Source organism: Passer domesticus, chromosome 8 (genome assembly GCF_036417665.1).
Source record: "Passer domesticus isolate bPasDom1 chromosome 8, bPasDom1.hap1, whole genome shotgun sequence".
Lineage (NCBI taxonomy): Eukaryota > Metazoa > Chordata > Aves > Passeriformes > Passeridae > Passer > Passer domesticus.
This window is the reverse complement of record NC_087481.1, coordinates 50,894,688-50,908,016: the sequence shown is the minus strand read 5'-3', so window position 1 is coordinate 50,908,016 and position 13,329 is coordinate 50,894,688. Positions and strand designations below refer to the sequence as shown.

Here is a 13,329-nt window from a genome sequence, read left to right as displayed (position 1 = left end):
AGACCCATATGCTGTTGCAGATAGTTACTGCTTCTGAGTAATCAATTATTTTAAAATTAACATTTCAATGAAAGCAATGCTAAACATGGGGCAAATGTATAATATAGCTGTGAGCTGGGAAAAAACAAATATCATTCTGCCTTGCCAGCCCCCACAGTTTTTTCCATTGGTATTCTAGAGAGAAAAATCTACATATAATTTAGCATTTTTATAAATCACAATTTAGAACTGGCAATTATTTGGATGAACAGTGACCAGCTATATGATCAATCAGTGCAGGACTCCAGCAAAATTCTTGCCATCACAGCAGGCTGGGAGCTGTTTTCTAACTTGAGTGGAGTTTAAACCAATCTGGAAATCTGCAATTTTGCAGCTCTTCACTCATGTGTAAGCAATCACAAAGATAGTGGGACAGGTTTAGCATTATGCTGCAATAGATAATGCAAATAACCACTATGGATTTTTTCCTTTCACTCTCCAGTATGAGAGCTGCTGTTCAATGGGGTGGGAATTGTGGTCCTGCTTTGCAGTGCCACATACAATGCTAAGTGAAAGGTTGAAAGGTGTCTGGTGCCTCAGCTTTACTTCAATTACAACAACTGGAATCAGAATCTCACCCACTTAGAATAAAAGCAGTGAAATGCCTTTTGAAAACAGCCTGGGGGGAAGTGCTGTATGTGACTTTAAGATGTGAAACATGTAAGTCTGTCTCTTAGGCCATGTGCTGCTTGGGGATTATGGTCCCTCAAGTACTACAAGATTTAGCAGCTTATAAACCCTGCTGAAGGACAGTTTGCTGCCTCTATTTGACATTGCAAACAGAGATTAGAAATTACACTGTTCAAAGCATTTGGAGACTCAGTAATTATTCCTTGCTGATCATAAGTGGAATCATGAACGTCATTAAGGCTCATATTTTAGGTTTTTGGGAGGTCAAGAATTATCAACAGGTGCAGAGCTATTTAGTATTCAGGTGAGCCTTTGGAGTCTCATCCATTTAACCCATGACTTGCTTTTACTTAGCTCTTGCATCCTGAAGTTCCATCCTCTTCATAATGGGAATGTGAATTCCCATTATGGGAATGTGAATTTGTCTTAAAAATTTAAATGGTGACATCATACTGACAGTTAAGAGCACTCTAAAAGCTGAAGAAAACTTGAAAGAAAGGAATTCAAAAGTGGCGTTGAATCCCTGAAAGAACCTTCATTCTGCATTTCTTTTGAGTTCATTTGGCCCAGGAATTATGAGCCACCTTCCCTTCTGTGTCCAGGGGTAGTCTAAGGATGCTTCCTGTGAGAGAGATTGCCAGTCATGGTTTGCTGCAACAAAATCTGTCCTCCCTTCTAGGGAAGGCCTGGTTCAGCACCTGGCTTTGATGCTCTGAGGCCAGACTCTGATACAAAAGAGTCTCTGGGAAAATGTCCGAGTTTGAGGATTAGCAAAACCTGAAAGTTGGTTGCAAAAGAGCACTGGAATTTTGAAGAGAAAATGGTCTTGGAACTGTGTGATGTTGCTTCTCATATGAGATGCTGTCACCTGTCACTTGTACCAATGATACCTGGTGAAGCCTTGCAGAGTGGTCACTCTGGCTGTGACAGTGCACACCTGAGGGAAAGGAGACACACAGCACATTACCTAACCAACCTCTTGTATGAGGTTAGTACCTCTTTATGTAACCATGTTTATTTAAAGCATCACTGGTGAGAATGGCTGCCTCTCTTGCATCAGCTGGGTGTAAAGGAAGGCAGAAGCAATCTAAGAGGATGATAAAGTCATGGGGGGAAATGTAGGGAGCATGAAAACAGTCTAGTGATGAGACAGGAAGTAAATTGGAATGGTGGAGGAAATTTTATGAAGCACCAAGATCCCATTTAGTCTTTAATGTGTAAAAGTCTTTAATGTGTAAAAGAACTGGCTGGGTGGCTGAGACTAACCAGTGGTGGAGAATGGACTGGAATTCAGTTGGAGGATGGTCACCAGTGGTGTTCCCAAGGGCTCAGTACAGGGCCCAGTCCTTTTTAATAACTTTACTGATGATGTGGATGGGAGGAGTGAGTGCACCCTCCATCAGTTCTCTGACAGCACCAGGCTGGGTGGGAGTGTTGCTCTGCTGCAGGGCAGGAAGGCTCTCAGTGGGGTCTGGACAGGCTGGATCCATGGGCTGGGTTCATTGCTTTGGGGTTCAGCAGAATGTGTGGAAATGGTTCAAAGCTGTGCCAGGGAAGGTTTAGACTGGACATTAGGAAGAATTTCTTTACTGGAGCATGGTCAAACACTGTGCTTCCTGAGGAGGTTGTTGATCTCCAAAGCCTGTCAGTGTGTGAGATATGGAGTGTCATTAATAACTTGGTCAGCCCTGAGTTGGCCATGCAGCTGGATTAGATAATTAATTGTAGGTTTCTTCCAACTGAAATAGTCTATTCACTTTTATTCTATGAGAAATGGAGTGCTGGGGAAAAGAAAATCTGATTTTTCTGTGTATATGTTTGCAGAGGGGAGGAGTCCAAGAGATCAACATGGTGATGTGAGGAAAGACACAGAGGTAGAGTGTTCTAGACAGGAATGGGCTTTGCAGATTTGAAATGAAAGGCCCAGCTGTAAAATACAAGCTGCAGCATAAAACTGTTCTACATCTGAGTTCCCACACATCAGCTTCTTTGCATTACTAAGATTTTCTTGCTGTGCTGTGGCAAGAAAGGTAGAGCCCCAGCTGGGGAAACAAACTCTTTATATCCCATTGCCATTTTCCATTTTTAGTACCAAGGAGTGCCCAAGATCCCCCTGAAGGGTGCAGTTTGTTTAACACCAATCCCTGCTGTTATTTGGAAAGAAAGAGGGAAAAATGGAACAACAAAAAAAACCCCAAAACAAAATAAACCAACCAACCAAAAAAAAAAGAATTCCTGTTTTAATCTTGGATCTTACCTGCTAATAGTGTTCTTAGTAGCTCCCCACAGAATGGATACTTGATGTGACCTATGGCCATAGGATTTTAATGGTGCTGTGTGAACTTGTCTGGTGTCCAATCTCGAATTCTATGTAATCTCAAAAGTGGCAAGCAGTGATATGAGAGAGGAAAATCCAGGTTCTGTTGGCATTGTAGTAGATGGTACTTCTTAGATGCTGAGAGGTGCTGATCAGACTGCTCCTGTCCTTCAGATAAGGAAAATCTTTTTGATAGCTTTTCAAATTGATTCCTTAAAGTGAGCAGTCTCTCCTGGCCTCAGTCCCTGTAAATATTTTTAAATGATTGAATAGGGAGAATGCTTTTAAAATTTGTGGTAATACAAGTTTAGAAACATTATTTCATTCTTCTGCAGGACAGTGTCCTGATAAGTCAGCTATATGGTTTGAAATTATGCAGTTGATTTTCACAGTCTAGAAGTGTAAAGTGTGGACTTGCACAGATAAGAAGTGGGAACTAGTACACACTGATTCTGAAAAGCACTATTATGGAGAATATTTACCATAATATAGATTAACCATAATATACAGTTAATATAAGTGTAATATATAGATAAATATAGGTAAATATAGATTGCTGCCATTCTTTTTCTGGGATGTGTTAGCAGGAAATACATACAGCAGTTGGATAATTTGTCTCTGTTCCTGTTACTGAGGAGAACTCTGCTGGATACTGTCTCTAGGTCTGGACACTGTATTTTTGAAAGATACTGATAAACCGTGAGGGAAAAAAGATTTATGAGAAAAGATTAATGGAATTAGGTTTGCTAAATCGAGAAGAGTGGTGATAATTGAAGGATTTAGACAATCTTCAGCTGAGTAAGGGATTCTCAAATGGAGATGTGTTCTGCGTTGTCCTGAGAAGCACAGAGAAGTGTCCTTGTGAAAAATAGTGAGTAGTGGTTTTGTGTTGAGTGAGAAATATAGCTGAAACTCCATCCATGTTAGCTCTTAATAATCTTTAGTTCTCAAAGTATGAAGAGTTAGCTTGATTTTTTTGGTTTTTAATAAAGTGTGAAACGAAGAAGTAATGAGTTCGGATCACTTCTTCATCCTTTGGCCATTTTCAATCTACTGCAATTTAGTCGCTGACACATTTTTACTTAAAATATTAGAACAGTTAATGGCTTTGTAGCCCTTGGCTTCCTGTTTCAGAATTCTGGCAAGAGGTTGTCAATGTTCGGATCAATCTAAGCTAATTGGTTTAGTAGTAAATCAGTGGTTTAGCATTAATCTGCATTAAGGTAGCATCATTTAGAGCAACTGAATTCCACTGTTGGGTTCATTGCTCCTTCTCCTAAATTCTTTGTTATCTGTAATCCAATAAACAAGAACAAAATTGCAGTTCCTACTGGTGCTAGCAAGGAATGTGAGCTAAATCAGCTGCAAATTCAAATAAATAATGAAAATATTGTGATTTTCTCTATGGTATGTAAATAGGCAATAGCAGCGGTGTGAAGATTGTTCAGTGAAATTGCAGCAAATTTATATTTATTGCTGCTCTGTGACTCCATAATGCCAACAGGTGGTCAGGGCACATTTTGGCTACTTCCCCCCAAAATTGTTTACAGGGAGCCCAGCTTTTGTTCTGTATCTGATGGAGACTTCCTCTCCGGTGTCCGTCATCTGCAGTTGCATAACCTTGGTATTTTAATCAAACAACCCAGGGAGAAATGCCGTCCCCTTCCTGGGCAGGGTCGCAGCAGGGGTGGCTCCCCCAGAGCTGCAAGGGGCAGGAGAGCAGGGTGCTCTCCTCCTGGGGTCTGGGGGGCTCAGAGCCAGCACAGCCTCCTGCAGGCAGGACAGATTCAGGTAAATCTGAAATGGAAGCTGCTCCCAAGCTGAGGAGCTTCTGGGCTTTCCGACTGGTAAACGCTGGTGGCACTGGGATGGGGAAAAGAGAGGTGGAAATTGCTGTTTCTTCTCATCTGAAAGCTGCTCCTTGGGCTTGCTCTGCTTATCCAGAAGGTGAAATAGTGGGGAAATTTCTGAGCAGAGAGAGAGGCGTAGGAAATGGCTGTTCTCACTCCCTGCAGCTTTGACTTTGCAGCATGGACAGAGCAGAATGGGACTGAGAGAGGGGATTGGCATCCAGCTTCCCTTGCTTCATCCGCTCCCATCCATCCCTCATGCACAGGGAAGGAGAAGATCAATCCTAAGGGCTGTTGGCTGCTTCTCCTTGATGCCTGGGAGATGGGGGTGTCACTAAGTAGACTTTTGTATACAGGGACCTTAGAAGTGGCTCTTAGCTTGAGATACTTGGTAAATCTCTGTGGTGAAACAGTTAATGGGAGGAGAAAAGAGGAAAGGGAACCAGGAATGTTCTTCACCCAGGTCATGCAGACACAGGGCAGCTGAGAGGGAAAGAGGACAATGGATGATTGTGATTACAGTTTTTGCATCATCCTGCTTTTGATGGTTTTGGGTACTTTCCTTTAAAGAGTAAATCTTTATGGTGGGAGGCAGTAACATGTACTATGGGATGCTCATCACTGGTATGTTACCATGTGAATTAGATGGTGCAGCTGTGTGTGCAGTTTTAAATGTAAAACATAGAAACATTAAACTGTAAAATGCAAAAATCACAAACCAAATTCTCTTATCAGTATACATCAGTACTTGGAAGAAGTACCATATTGTTTCTTTTTTAAGTTGGCAAACTCTTCTTTAAGAAGAGGAATTATTTAAAAATATGTGACTCTTTCCTATGGAGCAGCAGCAAAACAGCTTTTATAGTTACCTTTTAGAAATTCCAGTTGGTGCACAAGTTGGAATCAGTTATTCCTCCTCTCAATTTGTTTTATATCTGCTTAGTATTTTATGATGATCCTAGTATTGAAATGGCAGGAAATAATTTAAGAGAAAGGTTCAAATATGTAAAAGTGTTCATGCTGAAACAAGTGAGCTCCCTAGCTAGCAGATAAAATCACAACCACAAATAGAAAAATTCCAGAAGCTGGAGTAAGGTGATAAAAATTTATTTGCTGTAAAATCCCGTTTGAATATATTAATATTACACTACATAGCCAAATTGTATAAAGCACCTTTTTAGCTTTCTTTGAGGTCCTCTGTGGTTCATTTGATAGAGGACAATTGATAGGAGTGGCAAATACTTGTTGGGAAAGATACATTTGCAGGACAGATTTAGGTGCCTCTTTTGAGAGTCCTATTTCTAGTTTAGTGTGGAATCAGAAGAGGAGGAATTTGGCATTTGGCACAGTGACAATTAAACAGTCCAGCTCGATCTAAGGGTGGTTTGTATCCAATGCCCACATGGTGGGTTGCCTCATCCCCAGGCACTGTGGACTTTTGTGGAATACTTTGCTGGATGTTGAGGCACACACAAAGGTTAGTTCTCAGTGGAGAGACTGTCACATCTCTCAGCACTGCAAAACAAAGAACTTGTTGCTTTACTCTGCAAATTAACAGATTGGCAGGAAGCTGCTTCAATCTGGTGTTGCATGGACCTCTCAGGGAGAAGTTCTTTAGACCAGAGAGTCTTTACAGCATTCCTGCTGATTTCACTGAGCCAAAAACTCCCAAGACAGGCTGTGGGGCTTATTCTGCACAGTTAATCCAATTCTGAAGTGGATTTTCAATATCAAATCTCCTTAACCTTAGGCATGCACAGTAAAGGATGACACTTGAGTGTGTGCTTTCCTGGTGGGGATTCCTGCCTTAGTGCAGTTTTCAGCATTTACTGTGGTGATTGTCAGTCAAGGTTATTATGTTTTTATCAGCAACAGTATTGGTTGTGTTCATGAATTAGCTCAATAAATTCAGTTTAGAGCAGGTGAATAGTGATGATTTTATATGGTAGTTTAAAAAAAATACAAAGTTTAATCCACTGTCTGTATTTATGTTACTGTACCACGTCTCAATTTAGTTCCAACTATGTGTGCATACTGTGAAGGTCACACAGGTGTGAAGAAAGCATGATCTTCTTTCTAAGGATTAGCAATAGCATAAGCTGTTTGGAAGCCAGTTGTTACATCAATAACATAAATATATGTTCAGAGATAAATGTTTGTACATACCTGCAGCCAGAAGATTTACCCATTGGTGAGCTTGTATATTTTTGGAGTATATTATATTATATATACTGGCAAAGAAGTATAATGTAACCATATTTTCTCATCTTTTTCTAAAGATAATCTGATGGTTTCAGGTGGTTTTTACATAAGTGTGTGTTAAGCTTCTTAATATTTAGAACAAAGCCAAGTGTTCTTGTTTCTTATTTTGTTCTGCAGCAGATTACACTTTATTTTGCAGACTATTACTATCCTACTGAGTAATAGTGTACTAAGAAAGTCCTGCTTCCCAGAATCTCAGAAAATCAGATTTTGCTTTAAGAGATCAAGATGTCTTAATAGATCAAAACCTCACAAATGTTTTATTCCCAAGGAGTCTGATTTGAAAGAACATGAAATTATTCTTATTCTAAAAAAAAGCACTAAACCCCCAAATCCTGGCAGATCAGAATGATTACACTGTGCATTTTACTGAATCAAGTGATTGATGTATTTGCTAAATTTTCAATTTGTTTACTCTGAAAGAAAGATGGCATGTGATTTTAAACAGCAATATTACAGACTGATTGTGTTGAAAATGGTTCAGGGCAACGCTCAGCACGGCAGAAAGGAAAGGTTAGAATGCAGGCCCTCGGGCATTATTTGCTTGAAGATCAATATTATCAATAGGGACAATGTGATCCCAAGGTGTAGGATGTGCTGAGAAAGAATCAAATTCTCTCTGGTGGGTCTGTGTATGCTCCTCTGGACTGTTTAAAACTTTTTGATAGGGCAACCCAGAGGGTCTTTTGTGGGGAGGTCAGTCTGTGGGGCCTTCACAGCTCCTGAATTCCTGCTGGTTCCCACAGGACAGTGTGCTGAGGATAGCCTGGCAGCCTCAGACCATTGCACAAGCTGCAGGATGGAGTTGTTACAGAGCAAAATCTGTGTGCGGGGTTGGAGAGGCTCAAGGATGACTCTCAGAATAACAATGCCTGCAGGCTTGGAAGACTTGGGGTACACCTGGTGTGGGGATCAGTTCTGTCAGGTACAGCCTGAATTCTGCTCACTGTGTTCTGGTGAACCTGAAAAATTCCACTGGGCTTTCCCAGTCATTTGTCTGCCTGGTTCTTTGCTGCAGCTCTTCAGGAGCCCTGCTGCTGGAGCTGATTCCAGAAGATGGAAGATGGGCCAGCTGTCCGAGTGGCTCAGGGAGAGACACCAGGTTGCTGAAGGAGGGTGAGGTCAGGAGAAACAGAAGCCAGGCAATTGTTAGTATATAGCTTTTGAGAGTCCTGAAACTGGGATGTGTAGGCTTGCTCATTAGGGCACCGGGACCACTGCTGGGTCATGGCGCTTTTGGAAGAAATCCCAAATTGGCATTATTGATTTTTGTCTGAGCAGGCATGGGTAAGTCAGGATAAGAGTTAGAGCAGGTCATGACAGAGTGGCATTTCCTTCCTGGAGAAGGGAGCATTTTGCAAAATGCTGTAATTGAGACTTTGCAGAAGTGATGGCTCTCAACTGACCTAGGCTGGACAATGGTTAAGCTGTGGAAGCCTGGGGCAGCCTTTCTTGTCAAAACTTTGTTCCAGACACTTTGCTGGAAGCAAGACACTAAACAGATTATATTTTCCTGGATATTATTTAGTGGAACAACTTCTCCCCTTTCTTTTTCTGTTTTCTACCTGCCTTTTTCCCTCGTTTCTTTATGAATAAGAGATATCAGTTCAGTTATGAAGAAACTGAATGAAGAAAAACTGTATGCTGATACTTCCAAGCCATGATCTCATCTGTGAAGAATGAGTGCAAGATAAAAATATGAACACCAGCTTTTAAAATGAGAATAACAAACCTTAAATCATAGCTAAACTTCTTAGTGTCTTACTCATACTTTTTCAATATTATCAAGATACAAGAAATAGCAAAACTAAATGGTTTAATTCTTTCCCCTTGTGAAGTGATCTCAGTATTGGTCTCATGCCTCTTGCTGAATGCACAAGATATTTTTTCCAGAAAATAACAGCAACATGAGCATGTTGTTTAGCTGTAGTGTACTCTTTCTGACTCTTCCACCCACACTGTGCTCAAGGAAGACTTTATTTAGTTTGTACAGTGCAAAAGGTATTTAAAGTAAGAGTTATTTTGCTTTCTTGTAAAATAGGCTCTCCTAAATAACAATAAGTGTTAAGGGATTGCTTCTAGAATGCTATCTGTTTCTTCTTCTCTAGTTTAGGATATCTGAGTTGATTGTGAGTTGTACAGCATTTTTGCCTTGACTTTGAACAATGAGATTAAAACCAAAAATCATCCTGATGCAAAGAGATTTTATTTACAGTACTAATGTCTGCTCTTCAATGTCTTTATTCTGAAATGGATTACATTTTACTTCTAAATCTCCAGCATAATTTACTGCAGCCTGTACTTTTAAATCACATTTTATGTGCATGCTGCTGTAGTCTGCCACTGCAGCCCTGGTGGCTGAACGATGTGAGATACAGCAGTGCTAATCTCTAGCACATGTGAAAAATGGAGGAATGTGCTCGGAGAACAGAAAGTCCACATACCAACAAGCAGCTTCTGTGTCAGCAGCTTGCTGGGACAAAAAATATGAATGATCATCCCTGCAAGCCTTTTGCGGGTGTCTGAGGATCCCAGGAAGGGGTTAACACACACGGGTGTGCGTCCATAGGCTGCGCTCTGCACATCAAATCAAATATTTATGAATGAAGGTCAGATGTGCCCCTTTCAGGAGGCTGTCCCCGAACTGTTTACAAAATACAGCCTGAAAAGGAGCATGGCCAGGTTGAGTTACACCCTGACATCTCTGATGTGTCAGAAATGTGACATGGTGGCTTGTGCCTCCGTGTTGGTGGGGTTCAGCCCAGCTCCCCACTTGAGCCTCAGATGCTGCTATTAATAGTAACACACTGAGTCATAGGAGCAGGAATGTCAGACTGCCTGTGCTGTGCTGCTCTTACACGTTGGACTGCTAACAATAGAAAGCCAGCCTGGATTTGTTAGAATAGAATAACTATTTTTTTCCATGCATGTGCCTGTATCTCTGGCTCTCGCTTTCTCTCTCTCTCTCTCTCTCTGTCCTCTCTTTATCTCTCTCTCTCTCTCTCTCTCAGAGATTTATTTATTAAAGAATGTCACTGAATAAGAGATACCTTCTGGGTGAGGCAGGCTGGCTTGTTTAACTAATTTCTGTTGTTCTGGGTGGCATTTATACAAAACATCTAGAATTTATTTACTGCAAATATTTTTAACGCTGTGTGCGTGGTCTGATTTTTTTCCAGCAGGTATCAGCCATCTGCTACTCTGTCTGGCTGATGCCTACATCTTGTTTCTTTACATTAATATCTCTCTCCCTACGTACAGTAACATGGAGAAGGAATTCCCTTGTGGAGGTGTGAGCAATGTAAATGTAGGGTGCAGTATGAATGTCATTTCACTTCTATCATGGAACATAAAGCACATTTTGCGCTGAGCTGTGGTCAAGTTGAAGCTTTTGCCCTGTGAATGTGTCCATAATTTAGCCCAGAATATCTTATATTTGACCCAGTTCTCTGCTTCAGAGATCACTGCTGTCTTTGACAAGTCAGTTCATTTCCATTTGCTATTTTCCCCGCCTTTAAGCCACAAATATAAAATATACTCTCCAGGCAAAGGCATGAATGCCATGGGTTTATTTTGGGGAAATCAGTGGTAGCTAGATAAAATGAAGAACTAAGTAATAGTAGTAGTGATAGAGGCTCTCCAAAATCTTGATGCTGGCAGTATATATGTATTTTAAAAACATAAGTAGCTTTTAAGGGCTATTCAGGATTTTGATTAGTCATATTTCCCATCTTTTCTTCATGACTGTGAATAAAAGTTTGCTTGTAAAAGAAAAGCTTTGTCTCCCCTGACTCTGACCTGCATCTTTTAATAGGAAACACAACCTTGGTATATGATGATGAGACTTGACAATATTCTAAAGGGTTGGCTTGTTTGTTTTCCAGCATCAGTTTACTGCCCAGTCCTTTCTCAGTAGAGTTTAGTGCCTGGAAAACCATAAATTGGCAGGTCAGTTTGAGGCCCAGATTCTACACTGGTGCTTTGTCTTGTTGGGGAGTGAAATTTGTGTCTCAGTGATGCTGTTTCAATACCTTTCTGTCCTCTCAGTTCCGTGAGTACCTGTGGCTATCATCTGCAAAGGAATAACTTAGGAGGAGTTATTGTTTCCAATTATTTGGAAACGATAATTATTAGCAGAGTATTCCTATTAAATATAACAGTTATTATTCCAGAATCCAGCACTTAGTTTGACCCACAGCAAACATTTGTATAGCACTTTCTGGCTTCAGAACCCAGGGGCTCACTGGGCAGTGACAGTTCCCATTTTTATTGTTTTTATTGGTGTTTGAAGTACAGGTATAGGGTAGGGAAAGCTATTCCCATCGTGCACAGGCTGTATGTTACTCTAACCTGTTCTACAGTCAGTAAGCATTGAGAGACCATTTATTAGCATGTTTTGTGCTCTAATAATTGCTTTAAAGCTAAACCCAGGAGTGGATAAACTGCTCACCATGGAAAAGCCACTGTGCTGCATGCAGCCTGCCTCAGCACTTGCTCATCTTTGTTTCCCCTCTTGCTCCTGGCTCAGTTTGAGTAAATAAAACAACAGAAAGCTCATAAATACCACTTCAGCTCTGTGTGTGCATTGGAGCAGCTGCCCTGCTCTCCCTCGGAGGAGGGCAGGGAGGAATGCAGGGTGATGTGGGGATGGAAAGCAGCAGTGCTGGGATGGATCCAGCCCCGGCTCCCTCGGCAGCTGGAGCTCCCGGCACAGGGCAGGAGCCACGGGCAGGGATCGGCTGCCTTTAGCCACAGCAAAACAGCACGGGGGGAAAAGATCAGAGCAGCCAGGAGGAAAGAGGCAGTGATGAGCAGTCAGACCTGATCAGTCCTGGTAGGAAATCTGAGCAGGGGAGATTATTATCTGCAATAAGCTGCCTTTTTTCTTTATTTTCTTTTATTTTCTTTTTTTATTATTATTATTTTTATTTTTTTAAAATCCATCTCAGCCAAACACTGCTGGAAAAGAGATTGTGTTTAAATTACTTCAGCTAATTCTTGCTGCTTCCGCCAAGAAGAAAAATTGTTTGCCATGGTGAAAGAAAAAGGTAATTATGTTTATTGATAGACTGGGGCTGAAACCTAATGTGCCAGCCACAGTCACCTGAGGTTTAAACCCTCACATTTAAGATGAGCGTGCTGTGATTGGCAGTTGTTGTTTTCCTTGCTATAAAAATGGTGTGTGAAGCCCTGCAGTGGGTTGCATTGATTACCATTGTACCTGCTTTAATAAGGGTAGAATCTGGAACACATCTAATTTACTGTGTCTGCACAGCAGGGTCCCTTCTGTGTGCACATGTTTGAGTTTGTTTTTTTTCTATGATATAACCCAAGCTGACAGTTTTTTACCTGTATTTGCTACAGTTCAAGTAGCTTTGACCACTGCAACAGCTAGTTCAGAATTTTAAAGATAAACATTGATATATTCAAATCTGAGAGGGTATATTTTAAATTTTAATGGATAAATGGGATTTCGCAAAATGCTTGAATTTTGCAGCAGTAAATTGGATATCAGTTACCTATAAGTAACATTTTAAGCCTTCTACAGAATTATTTGCTATTTTAAACAATTTAGAAATGGTTGTGGGGTGTTTCCTTGCAGTAATACTGGTCTGTGTCATTTATTGTATTGTGAAGATGCAAGATAGATTATGAGTTGTATTTGAGTGTACTGGATGTGGTTTGGGGGCATTAACATTATCACAGACAGATTCAGCCTCAGTCTCTTCTGTGGAGAGGAGAGTCTGTGTTCTTTACTTCTGAGGACTTTTAAAAAATAAAAATTAAGAAATTCAAACTAGGGCAGAAATAAAAATAAGAAGGAGTAAAGCTGAGTAAGAGTGGAGCAGTTTTGCAGCTTTGAGTACCCATGCTAAGACTTTTTGAAATGTAAATAAAAAGTGAGTGCAATTGCTTCACAGATGCCTAGATTGAGGAGAGCAGGACAAATGCTCATACATGGCAAATGCCTGCCACAGTGTGTCACAGATATCAGGAGGATTGTAATAATAACCATTCTCCAGTCTATTGATAATTTCTGTTGATGAAGGGCGGTGACCCAGCATAAATTTTATTGGCTACTTTCTAGCTTTGGGATCCCTTATTTCAGATGTACAGGATTACTTTTATAATATCAGTCATGATGACCTGCTACCCCTATCAGTGAGCCATACCAGGGATGGTTTAAATAGGAATTTCACCCCAAATCCTGGAAAGTGCAGGTTTCAGAAT

General features: G+C 40.8%; 1 protein-coding gene across 11 annotated transcripts in view; it reads left to right on the top strand.

Moving 5' to 3' along the window:
• Positions 1 to 13,329, top strand: part of ABLIM1 (actin binding LIM protein 1) — a 203,543-nt gene that overhangs the window by 75,293 nt on the left and 114,921 nt on the right. The window contains exons 1-2 of one of the 11 annotated variants that reach the window (XM_064431397.1): positions 11,908 to 11,932; positions 12,048 to 12,146. The exons of 9 other annotated variants lie outside the window; for them this stretch is intronic. In XM_064431397.1, coding sequence (XP_064287467.1) covers positions 12,131 to 12,146 — 16 coding nt within the window. In that variant the 5' untranslated portion in view covers positions 11,908 to 11,932; positions 12,048 to 12,130. Of the gene's footprint in view, positions 1 to 11,907; positions 11,933 to 11,988; positions 12,147 to 13,329 lie in introns of those variants that run through there. One more of the 11 variants, XM_064431396.1, reaches the window with a different exon arrangement.